The 19,232-nt window shown below is 42.1% G+C and overlaps 1 protein-coding gene across 1 annotated transcript in view; it reads right to left on the reverse strand.

Moving 5' to 3' along the window:
* Positions 1-18,647, reverse strand: part of snta1 (syntrophin, alpha 1) — a 56,175-nt gene extending 37,528 nt beyond the window's left edge. Inside the window, exons 1-2 of the mRNA XM_050037230.1 lie at positions 18,034-18,647; positions 5,860-6,045 (exon numbers count right to left, since the gene is read on the reverse strand). Coding sequence (XP_049893187.1) covers positions 5,860-6,045; positions 18,034-18,316 — 469 coding nt within the window. The 5' untranslated portion in view covers positions 18,317-18,647. The remainder of the gene's footprint in view (positions 1-5,859; positions 6,046-18,033) is intronic.
* Positions 18,648-19,232: the final 585 nt, after the last annotated feature.

Genomic DNA, 19,232 nt, shown 5'->3' on the forward strand with positions numbered 1-19,232 from the left:
CAAAGGTTGGCAAACGTTATGCTGAATGATTCAGTGTAAATACTGAAGCACCAAACTAACGGAGAGGCACTCTTGGTAAAGATGGTAAAAAGGCCGTTATCCTTTTCTCATATTCTGAGCCAAAAACCTTAACTTCAGAGGCACTTTAGCTTTTTGTCTTTATGGTGACAGCAACGAGATGCGGTTCACAAGCGTAACGTTACACTGTGACCTGTAAATTTTGGCTTGTAATTTAAGCTTTTCATCGACCTTCTCAACAATAAAATGATTAATATATCCCTCCAGTGCGTAGTTTAGGCCCTTTTGGTTACTTTCAATGACATCTGATCGTTATGTCACTAAAAATCATCAATTTCCTCCTGTGAAATGCCGTGTACTGTGACAGCGCCATAGCGCCGGTCACTGAATGTTGATAGTTTGTCCGAGTGAGTGGAGGGGGGCGTGGCTTAGCCATAGGTCAATTCAGTAGTAAATAGAGTGCTCCCGGTATGTGTCCTAAAACCACGAAATGGGTTATCAGTTTAGCACTCCTGGTTCCCTCATCTCGAAGTCAGTGTGTTTTTTTTTAATGAGTTTTTGGTTAGATGCCTGAAACAAGGTCTGTGGTTAACACGAGCTTAAGAGCATTTCACGTCTTGTTCTACAACATTAAATAGGTCAGTAAATACTAGGGATGCACGATTATATCGGCGCGTCATTGGCCAAAATCGGCCAACATGCTTTTTTAAAAATTTCGCATGATAAATGAATATGACATACATTGAATTGTATTGTATTTCATGTCTCCATCTGCTGGCGGGCCATCACAATAAGAGTACGCATGCATAATATTATGTTAATTCCGCAGAAAAGTCTTGATGATCACTACAATTAGGTGGGGGAAAAGTGGGTATATTGATATCTGTATCGGTTATCGGCCGTACCATTGTTATACGGTATATTGGCATATCGATATCGGCAAAAAATCCAATATCATGCAACCCTAGAAAACCAGTATTTGAATCAAGCATCAATCACTCTTAAATTCTGAAACTTTTATGTACATTAAAAAATGCTTGCTAACAAGTGCCTAAATGAGACTAGTCATGTGACTGGTAATTCGTTTTTAGCCTAAAGTTGGCCTTTTCAATTCTGGCGACTGCATTTAGGCATCAAAACTCATAATAGTGATGTTTATTTGTAAAGCTTATCTTGCAGAACAACATATGTAAGTATCATAAATGTTTATTTGCAATAACCCAAAAACCAAAATCCTATTGGCTTTTTGATGAGGGAACCAGAGCTACACTAACTTCCATGTCGGCCTACACAAAAACGTCATCCCTGGTGCCGTGTGTCTGGCAGTGGATGGTGGAGCCGCTAAATGGATTTGTGGAGTCTGTTAGTTACAGCAGTGTTGTCAGCAGCTAGCTCAGCTTGTAGCCACTGAACCACAGCACAGGGAGCAGCCTCCAGCCGCTGGACTTCTCATCTGTTGATCCTCACAAGACTCACTCAGATCCAGACTGTTTAGAGAAGGTTTATGGTTTGATCGCTGTATGACAGGCAGGTTATCTGTGAGTGTAGCTGAGCTCTAAGTAAACAGTCTGAATTCAGCTGAGTTTTCTCTGACTGAGCTGAAGGTCCAGTTGTAACCACTGACTCTCTAAGAAGATGAGTTTAAACCTCCAGACTAACATGTTGAAGAAAAAAGTTATTCTGCTGCTTCTAAACAGTGGGATCGATAAGTCAGAGATACAGTGAACTTGGGTACAAATCCAAGTTGTCTAGTTGTCTACAAGTAGTTTTTTAAGGTCTCAAAGTTTTTAAGACCATAAATAGAGCCATGTTGAGCTTTTTTAAATGATGATCAGTGTGGGCTGGTAAATCATTCTTTAAACCTGTCACAAACTCTGCTAGTAAAATGCAAGTTTGTAAATATGTAGAAATTATTTGTAGCTGTAAAAAAAAAATCAGGAAATTTCAACACTTGATACAACCTGTCACCTTGATTCCAATTTCTGATACCTGTATTAGCCTAACTGAATTAGTTTAAAGAGAAAAAATATTTTTGACTAAAAGTACTGACTGAAGCTGACTAAAATGTCATGACTTTTGTCAACTAAAACTGGGGAACATTAACTAAAAGTTTGGAGTTGTCGTCAACTAAAAGTAGACTAAAACTATAAAGGATAAATGAACTAAAATGTGACTTATGGTGCTTTCGCACCTGTCCTGTTTGGTTCGGTTCAGTCAAACCAAGTTGCCCCCTAAGTACAGTTTGTTTGGGTAGGGTTGAACACAACAATCACACACCAAAAGAACTGGACTGAGACCTTCTTGAAGAGGTGGTCTCGGTTACAAACGAACTCTGGTGCAGTTCGTTTGTGGCGAGAACGTGTTCCGACCTCGATCCGAACCAACTGCAGTCACATTATTAATGTGCGCCTCCTCCTGCACTGCCTTAATATGCACATTCAGCACATCCAAGGCATCAAAACATTGTTTTCTAGTTGGAGCCGTGCCTTGTTTTCAAACTGTATGGTTTGACTAAAATGAACAATGACAGCAATATAGTCCACGATGAGCAGCGCTAAAATCAACCTGCGTAGTTGTCCCTCCATTGTGACATTAGAAAGTGTCACATTTATCTTGCAAGTGTACTCTTCTTCAACGTTTTGTTCACTTCCTGGATTTTTTTCCGCATGGAAATTCTGACCAATCAAGAGCAGCTTTCTCACGCAGGCATTTTATCTGGTCTGCTTGTAAATGCTGCCATGAGAACACGAACCAACTCTAGGCAATTATGGAACTTTGCAACAGAATTAGTCCCTGATTCAGACCAAAGCAAGACAACTCTAGGTCTGAAAGCAGCCTAAAGCTAACTATTTTCATCTACAGACAAAGACTAAATTGAAAATAGCTGCCAAAATTAACACTGTGCTGCATGTCATCTTTGTCTGTGCTGTCTAATAAAGGCGAAATACCCCGCAAAAAATCATCTTTAAAAGTTCATTGCTCTTTGAAAGAGTACGCTTGCATCACTATGCTCTTAAATAATCAATATAGCAGTGGCATAAAATGGTTTAAAATGCCAATAATATTGTTTATTATTACTACTCTGGGACAACAGAAGAAACTGCTGTGACAGGCCTAAGTTCCAGCTGTGCCACATCTGCACAGCCGGAAACCCTTAACTCTTTTCAAAACCAATTTTAGAAGCAATTTTCTTTCTTTCCTGACATTTTAATCCTATGCATGTTAACAATTTTGAAGATAACCTTTTAGCTCCAGACTAAAGGAAATACATGTTAACCTTAAAAACCCTCTTCACCTTGATTATACTGCTTCAGGTACGAGGCAGAGCTCAGCATTAATCCCTCACATGTGCTGCTGCAACAATCAAAACTGCGCTAATCTAAGTGAGCGCAAATCTGTTGAACACGGGTGATCAAATAATTCTTCTTCTTGACATCCAAGAGTCAAAAAGGAACAAATCCTGCCACAAGCGCAGAATGTCAATCAGGCTTCCTATGTAGCTGCCCTAAATGTTGTGAAAGTAATTATCTGACAGATTCGAGAATTACTGTTTGCATATTCCAGATATTTGAATGTGATGGAGGCAGCTTCTCCTTGATCTCAGTCAAGGCCGTCTGTGTTATGAGATTCACAGAGCGATGAAAAGTGCCTTGAGCACAGCGGTGGTGGCTTGTTTGTTGCTGCGCACATGTAAGAAAGACTGTAACCCTGACCTTTAACACTGTAGTGGTGCCAAGAAGGAGTTAGTTTCTGACTGTGTTTCTGACTATCTTGATAAAATGCCAAAACCAAAATAAACATTGTACTTGAACTTCGTGTCATATGTATTCACAAGTATTTTCATGATGCACAAATAGTCGTGGAAGAGAAAAATCTGAATCTTAAAGACTGCAGCTGGAAAGCTCATAGCCCTCAAGTGTTGACCAAAAACTTTCATTCTTTATTTCCTCTATTCCCTGAAAATACTCCAAAGCCTCTCGCAACAGATATGCATCCTGGAGTCCTGCAATCTCCAGGTCAGACAGGCAGACACAAGCAAACGAATCGCAGGACATCAAATAAATACTCACAAACACAAACACACACACACTCAGCCCTCTCCCCTCAGTGAGCCTCCAAGCCTCTTTCGTCTCTTCACTCCTCTATCAGGTCCTCAGGGGGAAGGGAAACCCATGAAATGATTCCTGACATGACGGATCACAGAGCAGCGCTGGTTGAGCCGTCTGATATCAACACTTTTCTGCCTGACTGTGGACAAGTAAGGCAGGGGGATTTGCAATGATTTCCCCTGGCTGTAGCTCCAGCTGTATCTGCTCCGCTGACTGAAGTTACTGATGCTGGCTGGCCCACAGTGCGAGCTAACCCACAGAAATGCTGTCACATGGAAAACTGGCAACTCCGCTCTTACTGTTGCTTTCTTAAATGTATTCTCTAAAGCGGAAACTTTATGTCGGATTTAATGAGTTGTTCTTATTACAGTTTATTAGAAGAGCATAAAGACATGTTATAGAGGTTGCTTTTTAATAGTTCCTGAAAACACTTTCTGGACATACTAGGTTTTCATCTGAAAGTATACGTTGAGAGCACCAAATGTCAGCTCGACTCACATCACTGAATATCACTGTTAGCCTCTGTTTCGCCTCTGTGGGTGAGCTCTCTCTCAAAACACGGACTTTGACACAGAGAATATACAGATCAATAGAAAGAATAATAAAAGCAAAACAACAAAGCGTGGACTTTTATGATTCCTGATGGAAACATATTCTTTTTGAGTGGTAACGTCCTCTATTAAACATCACTCAAACTCGTGCCTTTAGACGCTCTGTGCATTCGTAGCGAGCGAATTTCCAATTCAGCCCAGTGACTTTAAGTCAGCTTGGTGGGAGATGCAGAATTCCTGTGATGCAATCAGTTGGCAAGAAGAAAGATTGATTTTTAAATCCCTTTCTTGTGTCCTCACAGCTAAAGATCACATCTCAGATTAGCCATGTTGTCTCACACCTGCTGGCAGACCGGCGCTTTTAGGCAAATATGCATAAACACATCCAGCGAGTGACTAAACTAGACCGAAAAAGGACAGAGATGCAGTACATGAGCTCTGGCAGCTCATGTGAGTTAAATAACAGCAAGTGAGAAGGAAAAAAAAAACACCTGAAAATACCTGCTGACTCCACCGCAAACCCTCCTATGCACAGCAGGTCTCACCTTATAAGTTCTCCACAGCGCTCAGTTCTGACGCGAACGGCAACAAAGAACTTTCTATCGGTGTCAACAGTGTTTGATGGTCGGAAAGACTGCTCATTAGCATGCTGAGACGCTCAGAGGTGTGAGCCACAACAATATTCGCACAATTTGAGCCTTTGGTTTCCTCTTGCTGTTTCAGTTCAACTCATTATTTTGATGTTTCCGAGGAAGTCTGATCAAAGTTCTGACTTAACAGATCGTCTCTCTCAGCTCATCATATATGGCCCTTAAGGGAAAATCAAGTAAAGTGCTGGAGAAATGGAGGAAAAACATATCAAGGTATCAAAAGTTCCCATCGTTTCCATCTATGTGTCTATTTGGAGCCGTGGAGTGTAGACAGGGAAGTGCTCCTTTTTCGTGAAAGATAAGATTTTTGTTCTGTCCCGCTCTGAGGATTACATTGTTAAAGACATATGAAGCACTGCTTTGTCACGCAACACAGATAGAAGTGACATATTTTGCAAGTGTGTCTCAGATTTAACTCCTAGTTTTCTGACACTCTGTGGAAGCACAGACAAAATGGAAAGAATACAAAGACAGAAAGACTGAGTCAGTTTTGGGGTTTCCTTTTTATTTTCTGAATGAAAAATATCTTACCTTCAAGGATGACTTCTTTGCCAGTTTTCTTCAGCGCTTGCACAGCCTCGTCGTGTGTGGCCTCCCGTAAGTCAAAACCATTGACAGACAATATGGCATCGCCAACATAAAGCGCCTCGGTCTGGTCAGCAGCCAGGCCCTTAAAAATCTTGGAGATGAGGATCGGCATCTTGTTCTCCTTCCCACCTGCATGGCAAGAGGAGAAAAACATTGCTGTTTCATCTTGTGCATTTACCAAGAACTTGCTGCTGCTTTACATACAGTAACTGCACATTATACACAGTCACATCCATTCACACTTGCATAGTACAGCTTCTGGGCCCTGATCAGCTTTATCAGAGCAGCTGGGAATTAAGTTATTTTCTACTTACACAATCCATGCAAAGTGCAAGTGCTTATGCTAAAAGCTTCAGTACACTGACAAAATCGAATATGGCATGTTGCTAGAGGCTGTGGGAATATGATGCTGCCAGCAAATGCCAACTTCAGACTGGAAGGTAGAGTGTGCAAGTAACAGTGAGGGAAATGACGCCAGGAATAATAACTGACAAAGAAACCCAAGACAAAGCTAACAGCTTAATTTATTATAGAGATACAGTGCATCATCAGTGTCCAGCACCTGCATGTCGTACACACAATCACTGCAATCCTCAAATTAGAGCATTTAAGGTGACCTCAGTCCCCTAAACTACAGAGAGCATATGAGGACAGACAGACAGCAGCGATTACCCTCCTGTACTAACTTCCACAGTTTCCCATCTCGCCCTCCCTTCCTCTCCCTCTCTCTCATTAAACGAAGGTCAGCTAGTAAGCTGATGGATCTGCCTCTTGCTGTGGGCCTCTACTCTTCATGAGAAATATCGTCATTAATGTCAGCTGGCAGTTGGACTCTGGCCTTCGGGCTAGTGAGAAATTATCTACAAGAGGATTACATTTAATTAATTTTAAATACATCCTCCACAGGTTGCTTCCTCTGGGTGATTCCTTTTAGATTTAACTCATGTGTCTTTCTTTGGAGGCCACTGCCTGATGCTCTTAATTAAAAAACAACACAAAAACACCATGGCTGAGATGACACGCACTTCTACTGTGCATGTCAATCAACGTGCTGGGATTTAGCAGCTACTTGACCGCACCGTGACATCAGATTGTTGTTTACTGCATGACTGAGTGTTAGAAGCAAGGTGATGGCCTGTGCTTACTGAGTCTCTGAATCGTGAGGTGTTGATAGAAATGCTGAAGTGAGGATGAGGTGAAGGAGACCTTCAGCAATACTTGTGGTGTTATTATCAATATATTTCATTAAACCTTTAATCAGAATATTCTGAATCACTAAGCACAGTAAATATACTTGAATTTGGCACGGAGACATGAAGACATTCTGCCATGATAAAGATAACAACATGAAGTTCTGCACAGTGCGATGGAAAAGAACGTGCTGCAATGGACATCTGAATACTGTACCTAATTCTCAAGCACCAATATTCTGTCTCTGTTCAATTTATACAGCATACAGTATTCATGCAGCTGTGGTTAGAAGTGGAGCTGTGGCTGTCAGACAAGAACTGAATTCATAAAAAAGAGCAATTTAATGTGTTAGGCTAAATACCCTGGAGAGACCTGAGCATGTCAGAAATTAACCTCTATTTGATAATGCTAATCAGCGGAGGACACAGGAGGGTATCATTTAAATGTTCAGCATCGCCTAACACCCTCTAAAGAGACATGGTTGCAGTTTCTGACTGCTCGGCATGGATGACCCTGCAGAAGAGCCAAAAAGTTATGAGCATGGTGTTTGCCATAACACTGCTAGCCAACACTACAAACTTTACACCCATTTCCACCAAACACTTTTTATGGTATCTTAGGAACCAAAAGTAACCCTTCAGACGTGGTACCTAGACCCTAGCGTTTCCATGGCAAACAGTACTCTTTCACGTAGGCAGGGTTGTTGTCATTCACTGTATTTCCTCATTACCGGGCGGTGACACAGATGGAAGTCTGCACCCCATTTATCATCCACAGAACGAGGCTGCATGCTGACATTTTCAGAACCAAATAAAACAGGCTGCAGTGAGAGTCTCTCTCCATGGGATATTCAAAAATGTGTGGGTTTGTGGATTTAAGCCTTCTAAGGCAAGCTCAGGGGTTAAGTGTTGCTGGAGCCCACAGGAACGACTTGAAGATCCACTCATCAATAAAAGTGTATGCCATATAAAAACTAAAGTAATGGTCAAAGTTGTCACAGAAATGTAAGGTGTGTTGATGGATTCACTTCTGCAACTCATGCATTGAGTAATATAACAAGTTAATGTTCCACCTTAAAAGTTGCCGGCAGTCGGCCCAGTGAATTAAGTTATCTTTTTCTCCGACTGCGGCTGCTGCAAGAGGCAGCAAAACATCCTTTCATTTTATAGTTACTGTACAGTCTATTAAAACTCTCCACGGTATGAACAGTGGTTACATGAGCCTCAAAACCAGCCACAACTCAGCCCTGAACAGAGTGACCATCCGCTATTGACCAGACTGCAGTGTCCACAGCTCCACCTTTTAGTACCAGATCTGTGTGCTAGGTACCCCAACAGAGGGGGGGCCAAAAATGGGGACGGTACGGAACGGTTCCATTGGTACCATCCACAACTTTTCACAGAGGAAACGGAAAAAAAGCATACCGAACTGAACTGTACCGCAACGTGCTGCAAATCAAACTGTCTTGTGTTAAAGCTGACTTCACTATGATTTGTAACAAAGGGAGATTGCTGGGTTTGTAAGGAGAGCCAAAATATTTGGCTCTGTAGGAGGACATGGTAGACTGTGTGTGTACAATATCCCAGGGGAGAAGCTGCAACTCTACTACTATTAACTTTATGTGTGATTGTATTGCTGAGGAACTGCTGGTCTGATCAGTGCTCTCTGATACTCTGACACTCACTTGGTCCTCTGGTGTCCTGTGCTAATAAAATCCCCAAATACTGATAAGAAGGACAGCTCAGTTGATGAGTCAGCACCAAGTGAGCCTGTGAGTTCCTTCAACAGTAATGAATTGTACATTTTATCAGGGTTGGAAATTCACTTTTTCATCCACCTGCCACTGTAGCTGGTGGATTCAAAACTCTACCAGCCACTCAACAGATTATCTTTGTTTTTAGGCTGGTGAGTGAAGTAAATCTTTACCAGCATTTGCCTAGTGGATGGTGCTAATTTCAAACCCTGCATTTTGCATGTGACATGCTGTATAAACAGCTGTGCAGAACACTAGGTTTGCTGATTTGTCCACACACTGTAACAATTAAACATCTTTAGCATAAGTAACATTATCAAGGATAAAGGAGATTACCGGTATGCAGGGACATACTGTAAACAAAGATTACAGTGCCATGCCAACTCTAGAAGCTTTTTGTAGCAATTTATCTCCAAGTAAGTCAACAAAACAGACAAGACGTGACCACAAAAGTGGAGCTACCACTTTCAAAATGTTTCAACTTTGCAGATTTTCAACCAGCTCTGTATCATAACAATGTTGGTAGGATGTGTAAATGAACTGTGGTAAACTTCCCTCCATCTCACCAGCACCCAGATCTCCCTGCTCATGTCCTTGCTCAAATCCTCAAACTACAGATTCTACTTCTGCATTTTCGTATGCCCGCCACTACGAACACAGAGAATATAGAAGTGGATCAAGCGAGAGACCCGCCCCTCTACGGAAATCAAACGGTAAAGCTAAGCAGTGCTGATAAAAAATGAACCAAGATTCTGTTACTGCATTGTATTTTTCTCTCTTAAAACATATTTTAGCTTACTTTTAAACTGTAATTCAGCATTGTTTGTTACCAGCCAGCCAGCCGCCATTGTTTCCTGTGTTGAAACAGACATGCTTGCATTGTCTCACCAACTAGCAGGAGCATTTATTGGTCTGGTGTGGTGTGGTGCAGTGTATTCTAGTAGTTGTAGGTTTACTACCTCTTGAGCAAAAGTGAATGCCACCGCCCTTTCTCTCTGTTTTCTCTGGTTGTGTAGCACCAACTTAAAAAGTAGTTGCATCTTTCTACTGCACAGACAGCCTTGTTTTATTAGAAGACCATCTTAACAGTGAAATACTTCTCTGAATATGAGAAAAAAGCGACTGCAAGTGAATCTGATTTGAAGTAATGACACTGCTTGTTTCTCAAAAGCTGTGCTAACAGATGCCTGTAGGCTACTTATTGGCAAGTCTCTGATCTAACACAATTAAGATGGAAAAATAATAATGATAAATGTATGGTTCTGAATGTCAAGTTAAATGCTCTGCTGCCCTGTGAAGCCAGTGTCTTGCTTACCGCCCCCATCCAAATCTTCCCAGCTGATCTGGGGATTGAATTTGAATGCCCTCCAGTCACAAGTTACTCCTCTAACCTTCAGGATACCTTTGCCCTTAATTTGCACTACCATAGAAAGTGTAGTGAATTACATTGCTCTATAATCTTCTGTGAGTGCTTAAGGAATCCATAGTATAATTAGTAACACATAAACCACAGACGTTTTGTCTGTACCGCCTACATGAAGGGTTTAAAGATTTAACAGGCATCCAGCAATTAATGACCACTGGGTCAAATGTGCAGGACAGCTCCAATAGATTTCAAGTATTTATAGAATTAACAGTGAAAAAAAAAAGTTAACAGTTGTTCCCCGATGTGCACTAACTAAAGATGAAAACATTTCAGAAAGTAAAATCAATAGAAAGCTATGCCAAACAACTACAGTACATACTACATTACTGCTGGGCTGCTGATTCAACCACAAAACTTAAGGGTCTTCAGACTTCACCAGTCATCGGCAGTAAAAGACACGGCCGGCGACCTTTCAGCTTCATTAAAACTGACATGCTAATATCTCACGTACCAAACCCATGCTAATAAAGTGCTCACAACAGCACTTCCCACTTTGCCAACTGCAGTGCTCTCTCCTTTAGCTTGATGAATGGTGGAAATTTATGTCGAGGATCTATTTAAAGCAAATGGTCAAACAAGTCGGTAGAAGACAGCCCAGTCATTTGAGACAGTCGGAGGATAATAGTGACATCGGTGTCAAAGCGATGAGAGGATTATATTTGTGTCCAAATGACTTGGCATCTGCCTCCAAATGATGTACGGCCAATCACACATATTAATTGTAGATTTTTGGACTGATAAGGAGAAGAAATGACTTGATGTAAGTGATGATTAAAGGGATAGTACAGATTTTTTTGAAGTGGGGTTTGTGGGGGTATTAAGTATAGTAGATTGCAGTTGGCACACTCCCAATTTGGAGAAGTGGCAGGAGTGTCATCATGGAAGCTTAGCGATGTACTGCTGTGGACAGGGGCAGCTGCAAAACATATTTAAGCCACCTAAGATCCACCAAATCTACACCAGTTTGAATGTAGTCTCTATTGACAGCCATTTTAATTGCTTTACCATTCCGTCAGACAGCCCATACCGACAGGGTAGCCATTATTGGCTTCAGTTTTCCAACCATGCTCTCGTCAAAACCACCAGACTCCATTGGCAAAAACAGTAATTTTGGCTTGCTGAACACAGGGGAGCTGCTGGTCTACCACAGCCTTGATAGGTTAGTTTCTTTGTACTATTGTGTGACTCTGGGGAAGCTGAACTACCCCTTTAAAACACCAAAGTCACAATATCACAAACTATATAACTGATCGAGGCAGTGGTAGACCAGCAGCCCCTGTGTTTAGTGATGTTAAATCCCTGTTTTTTTCTATGGAGTCTGGCTTCAGACTAATTAACATTACATGATTTTCACCGCGATTTTGACGTCGCAGAGGATCTTGGGAGCCACCTTGGGTCGGAGGCGAGTCGGCAGATAGTCTGCCACAACGAGTCCTCATATGTGAACAAGCCTACGAGCAAGTCGCCCCCTCGTCTGTGACTGGGACTGGATATCTGGCATGCTAGAAAATTGAAAAAGTGTGACACGACTGGCAAAGAGCATCAGCCAATAAGAGGCGGGATACTTCCCACGTCAGCGTGCAGGAGGACGGAAGAAATGTGAGGAGGACAAGCCGGCAATAAGGGTTGCCAGGTCCGCTTATTAGCCACGACTTTGGGCTTGTTTTTTTGTAAAGTCGCTTACAAATATTGGTAGTCGCAGGCTGCTTTTTTTTGGGCTTGTTTCTAAAGTGGAGTTGCTTATTTTGGCTTGCTCTCTAAACGTCGCCTTTCTCTAAATATATATCCGTCGCTTCTTTTGGGCTTGTTTCCATGGCCCTGGTTGCTTGTTTCTCTCCCAAGATCTGGCAGCACTGACAAGCCGGCAAGCAACAACAACAATGGCGGTGTCCACAGGATCACGGGGAGCGCATTGTGTTTGGACCCAGGCCCTGGAGGCAGATCTGATTCAACACTGGGAAGAATATCCATGCCCTTACGATGTGACGTCTCCAAGTTTGGTGACGTCACCGCGTTATCTGGGGCTCTGTCGCTGAGGAGCTCGGTGGAGAAATCTTGTGGTGTGCACACACAGGTCGTAACGCAGTTGCCGAGACTCCCGATGACAGAAACGCACGTCGCCAGGTATGAACACTCAAAAGATTATGATAGTCTCCACGACGTAAAATCAGGGTGAAAATCGTGTGATGTGAACTAGGCTTTAAAAGACAGGGATATAACGACTTCAGTTCCCACTTGGAAATCACTGTGACCGTAATGTAAAGCAGTGAAAATGTTCTAAATATAGCATACACTTTAACTTTTATTTATATTTTCTAGGTGGGGCCTTTCATAGGTGGCTAAAACAGGTTTTGTAGCCGACCCCTGCATGGCAGTACATTGCTTAGCTCCTGTGCCAGACTCAAACCTGCTTCTCTAAACTGGGGGCCTCCAGACTGACATCTACTGTCTGTAATACACCTACTGTGGATAAGCACCTCATACAACCCTGCTTCAAAAGATCTATCCCTTTAGAAGATTTTTTTTTCACCTTCCGCTTTGACAAATTATTAAGTCTGACCTTGGGACAGCCGAGAGGTGAGCGTCTACAACAGTGACAAGCACCAGACACAGCACGCTTTTCAACCTTTATTTTCCTTCCTTTTCTACCCATACTTTCACGTTTACTTCCTATCTGAAACATCGCTGACATATTGTAGGAAAAATAACGTCAATATGTCTGCCACTCCCACACAACCCCCTAATCCTCCCATACTCCCTTCCAACACCAACCTTTTTTTTTTCGCCTTCAACTTTTCATGTCAAACACAGTTCAGCACCCTCCAGCTGGCAGCCCGTCACTCAGCTGACAGGAGGGTGGCGGTGGCGGAGGTGGGGTGGAGCCACCGGAGCTACCCCATGACAGGTAAATGAATGGTACTGGTTTATACAAAACTGACATGTACCTAATTAGGTAATTTTTTGCTAACAGTCTGTGTTGTTGTGATAATGCTCCTTTCAAAGAATTCAGTGTGATCAGCACTTAACTTGGGCAAACTTCATCCGCTGAGTTGCGTGCAGTGCTAATGAACACTGGAGCAAACAACAGGAAAAAAAAGTACAACACAAACCTTCGAAATAATGCGGTTACATGTTCCTGACGAACGTGCACAGCCACATTTGGAGAGAATAATAGATTTGTTGCATAACGCTGCACCTGCGCCTTGTTACCTGACAAAAAATATTGTCTGTGTGCACATCTGAGGTGTTCTGTGACAAAAGACTTTGAGGCATCAAAACATGGCTTCATTATGTTTGCTCTAAAAATACTAGCATTGATTATAACGTGCATGAAGTCACATCTAGCTGGGATAAAACACACTGTTACAGTTTAAACAATGCCAGGGAAGCTATTAAATCAAAATCATCTTTTTGAGGTGCTGTCACTGTGACTTTAATTGTGGTACCACTCCTCACACCAAAGTGTTACACCCAGATCTGCAGACACACACTGTACTTCACTCTGACCAGTGGGCCCGTCTAGAGATCTGGAGCCTCACTTCCTAGCCTCCCCTCTTAAATTTAGACATGTGAGAGTAAAGGTTGACTGCCTCCATGCTTTCCTCTGCAAGCTGGGGTGGGCTCCCTAAAATTAACACTAGTGGAGTACTCCACTCCCAGCCACATAGCTTTCATCTTTGGCCAATGACAACTGCCTTCTGTGGGCTGCTCACTCTCAGCTGTTCACAATGTGGTGTCAGCTAGCCCACAACAACTTCGCCCTTTACTTTCATTTGCTTCCCTGTTTCTTTTTCACACCGTACTATTTCCTACTCCTTTTTTTTTTAATCTTTTCTTCCTTTCTACTCATTTGACCTCTATGGTTTGTTCCAAGTCATGTTTCATGCTTGCTCTTTGAGCCTTTTGCCTTTCTCTTTCTATCCCTCTTCCAGACCCTTCTACCTCCCCTCCCTTCATTGTCGCCTTTGAACACCCGGCATCACAACAATGTCACGCCGGCAGGGTGCCAGCTATGATTTTGTTTTAATAACATGCTGTCTGATTTTCAAAGCCACCCATTTCTACAAAGATGGACATTACATTTATGTCATTAGGGGCTGGCTTTGTTGTTGTTGGTGGCGGTGGCAGCGTGGGGGAGCTTATATTAACATGCCACCAGCTGCTCCAATGATGAACCATCTTTGCTATATGACAATGGAGTCTACAGCTGTCCGTCAAATCGACCCCACCAGTCAATACGTGCAGACTGGAGACCTGTTAACAGGTGCAGGCTTTACATTCAAACACAATGCACATACTGTACATATCCGAATGCAGGTCCATTATTCACCATTATTGTCGTGATGAACCACATGAATCACAAACCAAAGAAAAGTGGCAGTTACAACTTAACAGGTCTAGTTTAAGCCAGGAAGACAGATGAATAAATTGGTAACTAAACTGCAATAGTGATATAAATTTGCAAAAGGCAACTTAAAGCAGACAAGCAGTGTAAAAATGTCAGTCTATCTGGTTCAGCCTACAAATTTGAGCTGAAATAAAATGGGAAAACAATATCAGATGCCTCTAGGAAACATCAAAATCAAAACATAGCTCAGACTGCATTATCGCCATGCTGTCCCTTTTATCTTCTGTATTTACATAGCTTCCCAAAGCTGAGCCATTCCTAGTCTTCTTTATACTGAGATCTCCAGCGAGATAATAGCCTGTTGCTGCAGGTCGAGGAAACAGGACAAGGAAAAGGCTTTTATCTGCCGCTGAATGGTACACAGCGCAGGTATGTAAGCCTGGCTTGTAAGATATGGCAAGGTCGCGACCTTTTCCCATGGAGAGGTTATAGGACTAATGCTGGTGTAACTATGATGTAGCAGCAGTGGGATATAGACGCATCTTTGCTCATTCAAAGACAGTTAATCAGCAAAAAAATCTTTTAGCAAAGCAGTTTATATCTTGTGGAAACAGTGATGGATTTACTCTAGTTTCTGTGACTCCACTTTTCTCTATGTAGTACTTAACTGGTACAGTCATACTTTTCAGTGACATGACTTTGTTTACAGCAGGTGTAAGCACCGTTCAAATATATGGCTTGAAATTAAAATACAGATAAAATATAAGTGTTTATTATGCAAACAACTGTACAGTTACTAAGAGTTGATATGTTTTTGTTTGTCTTGGTTTATAACATGTTGGGACCACACAGGAAGGTAGTCTCAACTCAACCGCTCTGGCTTTAGTGATTTTATTGGAGTCATGAATAACTCATATTAATCTCAAACAAAAAGAAGGATTAGTATTACATTTAAAGGAATACTTCACCCACAAAATGTATCAAATGAGTCACACAGTGTAACCTTGAATTGGTGAAGAAAACCTTTTTGTCTTGCATGCCTCCATGCAAAACTGCAAACATGTCGATTTACTATCTGATTGGAGAGCACCTTTAACATCAGCAAAACTGTATCAAAACATCCATTTGCAAACACTCTTGTGTGCATTATTATCCAAGTCTCATTTATCCAGTCGTATGCTCAGTACTTCCCAACACCCCTTACTATTTAAAACTGAACTGAAAGTGAAACTTCTCTATGCTCTCTTCAAAGCAGACTCCAATACAAAGGTTTTTAAGAGAAATGTGTTTAGGAAGTAACATAGACTCACTGTATTTTGGACATCACAGTATTCCAGATACCTGTCCTTTTGACATAAATTATTTAAATAAATACTCCCAGATCCCATCACTTTTTCCTCTTTTTATCTTTTGACCACCCAAGAAACATCTACTTCATTAATTTGAGAGAAATCAGGGTGAATTTCCACTGTGTGTTGCACAAACATGGCAAGAGACAGGATTCTGTGACTTGACACTCCAGGGAGGGTTGAGCCTGTGTCAGCAAAACACTATTATCAGGTTGATTTTAATCATGATAAAGCTCAATAAATATGGTCATACTGCCTTTTAAGTCTCACCTTTTCCGTGAGTTGAAAACAGCACCTGTCTGGAGTACGATGAGCTTTCACCATGTCTCCAGGTAGCTTTTTCATGATTTCTCTTGAATAATTGGTCCAAAAGGTGCCAATCAAAGCTGCATTGACTCGAAAGACCCACCCTGAGAGATGAGGCCAGCAGTCAAACGTTTAAAAGTGTGTGTATGTATTAAAGCAGCAAAGTGTGCCAGGCTTTGAAGCCAATTTAAGTAGAGGCCAAACAATGGTACTGTGATTTTCGTGGTCCGTCACCTGGTGCCACTGGAAAAACCAAAAAGACTTTTTCCTATAGACTTACATTGGGGAAGATGTGTTTCTAAATCAGTGAACGTCACAACCTAATCCATTCGGTCTGATAACATTTGGAAAGTCTTTTTCGCTTCATGCACCACTTAGCAACTTTAATACAAATGAAAAGGGGCCCGCCTCCAATGCTGTATCTAGGTCTCTTAATACATCCATGAGCAAAGCAAATAGACCATTTTAGGCCGACGTCACAATGATTGTTAGCTGTAGTCAAAACACGACTCGCCACCACAGGGCTGTAGGCTACATAGGAGTCTTAAAATGTCATCTTGTTGTGTTACTGGGAGCCAGAATAGGAGTCATGGCTCACGACTTAAATTTCATCGCATACTAGCTACCGCCCGTCAACAAAAAAAAGACAACTATGGTTAAATGCGATCAGATGAAAGGACCGGTCCGAGGTGATCATCAAAAATGCTTGTATGTGCAGCACACACTTCATATCAGGTTAGGGAAAAAGTATTTACTGTTGTAGGGATGAATATTTTTGTTATCATTTCCACTTAATCAGAAATTGGGGCGATACTGAGATGAATACTGGATTTCTCCAGAACGCTAATGTCTATCTACCGCAGAAAGTGTCCAAACTACAGAGTCCACACTACTGAGCACACAACTGAATAAATATGATTTAGTTATACTGCAGGAGCTGTGTGAGAGTTTGTAAGCAAATGTTTTGAAAGCTTGTAGTTTTGCTGTTGTTAAACATGGTCCCCAATCAATCAATATATCAATATGTTCACTGTTTTCCATGGAGGCATGCAAGAAAGGTTTTCTTTTCAAATTCAAGGTATGGTAAGGTAAGGTATTCAAGATATGCAAATTGTCATTTTGGGGGTGAAGTGTTCCTTTAACATGTCATCCTTTGGCTTTAGTGAGCCTATTAGACCTATAACTAATATTAAAGACATTATTGTTAGCTATAAATCCTCCTAAAAAGCTTGTTCTGATTGTTTCTGAAAAAAGAATCACACAAACTAATCAAAATAACGTGTTTTCCACCCTTTATCAACCTGAACCGATTAACTTTGAGTTTCACCATGTGTTGGGACAGTGTGTGTGAAGCCTCACTGTCACACAGCTAGCCTGAGATTACAGGACACAAGCTAATTGCCATCTCCGGTGAGTCTGGGACACTGAAATGGTTCCCCGTTGAGGTGAGGGGACAGCGTGAGATAATCACAGCTGTCAGTTTTTCCTCTGTGCAAACTCACGTACAGTCCTACATTTATTAACTGTGAGTTAAAATAAGAATAATAATTTGTCTAAACAAAATGGCGAAGCTGAAATTATCGGTCAGTTTTAAGTTAGCTAAAGTTAACTGACAAGTCAACGGTCGTGTTGTCGCCGTCGTCGCACTCCCAACTCCTCGCCAAAAACTTGTGCTAACGGACGCTGACTCGCCGTTAAGAGAAGTTATCCGTTTATATATTATTGTTTTGTAATATGTCTTTACCTTTGATACTGATTCCGAGTCCTCCAACATCTTGCTTGGTAACTCGCACGGTGCGCTTCACGTTGGTGATGGTTTCCGGGACCGGGGACGAGCTTAGGTTCGGGGGGTCTCCGTTGATAGCACCGGCGGGACTCGGGCTGGGCTTTGCGGGCTCCTCTGCACCCTCCCCGGGGTTTACTGCCAGCGTGTCCTCGGTTAGAGTACCCAACACCCGGATCCAGCGGTCCACGGTCACTCGAAGTTCCAGCAGTCCCGTTTTCTGCGCCTTCATCGCGGCAGCCATGTTCAACGCATTCCTGGAATAACTCTAGACGGGCTGGCAGTCCTGTAAAGAGATAGGGGGGGAGGTGGAGGAGGGATGGGGTAGGGTAGGGGGCACACACACTGAAATCCTCCCCTCTCCTCTCACCCTCTCTCCCCCTGACTCTGTCCCCCCTCCGAGGAGCTTTATCCAGTAGTAAGAAGTAAAGTTAATTGAGGGTGATACGATTAGCGACGGTGTTGACACACACACTCAAAGTTCAAAGAGCTTCTTGTTGAGTCCCCGCCATTAATGAACTGTGTGCGGTTGAGTCACACATAATTAAGTTTTGATTCATTTTTATTATTTATATATTTCATGTGCATTGAACCAGCCGGGCTCAGATCACAGATCTAATTTGCAATGTGCCCAATAGACACAAAATCACTGCATTGATATATACAGGCGTCCTGTCATGAAGAAAATGAAATCAATAGTGCTTCCCAGGCCAGATATACTGCCCTGCATATCCAGCAGAGAGAGCTCATATCAGGCATGAAATCCACAAAATCATCTCCAGTTTGAACTCTGCTGACAGGAAACACGCTTATAATGGATGTGATGTTAACAGCAGAGTAGTAAATAAACCTCATTTTACCATCAGCTTAGAAGAAAGGAGCATATGTTTCTTTTAGTTCTCGTTCAAAAGGAAAAATCCAGGCTGAATTTGCCTTGGGAAACCAGATGAAAAGGATACCAACTCATAATGCCATGACAATTCTAAGTCGTGGCAACAAATGCTCCTTAGTTAAGCTGCTTGTGGAAAATAAACCCCCCACCCAAATCAATACACAGTAAAATCTTAATAAAAGGTAGACACCGGACGAGCATGGTGTTCTCAAAAGGGTGGTTCGCCCGAAGCTTCCCTCCAGTAGGCACTAAATGAGTTGGCAGCGCA

Source organism: Epinephelus moara, chromosome 24, assembly GCF_006386435.1.
Source record: "Epinephelus moara isolate mb chromosome 24, YSFRI_EMoa_1.0, whole genome shotgun sequence".
In the NCBI taxonomy this organism is placed as follows: Eukaryota; Metazoa; Chordata; class Actinopteri; order Perciformes; family Serranidae; genus Epinephelus; species Epinephelus moara.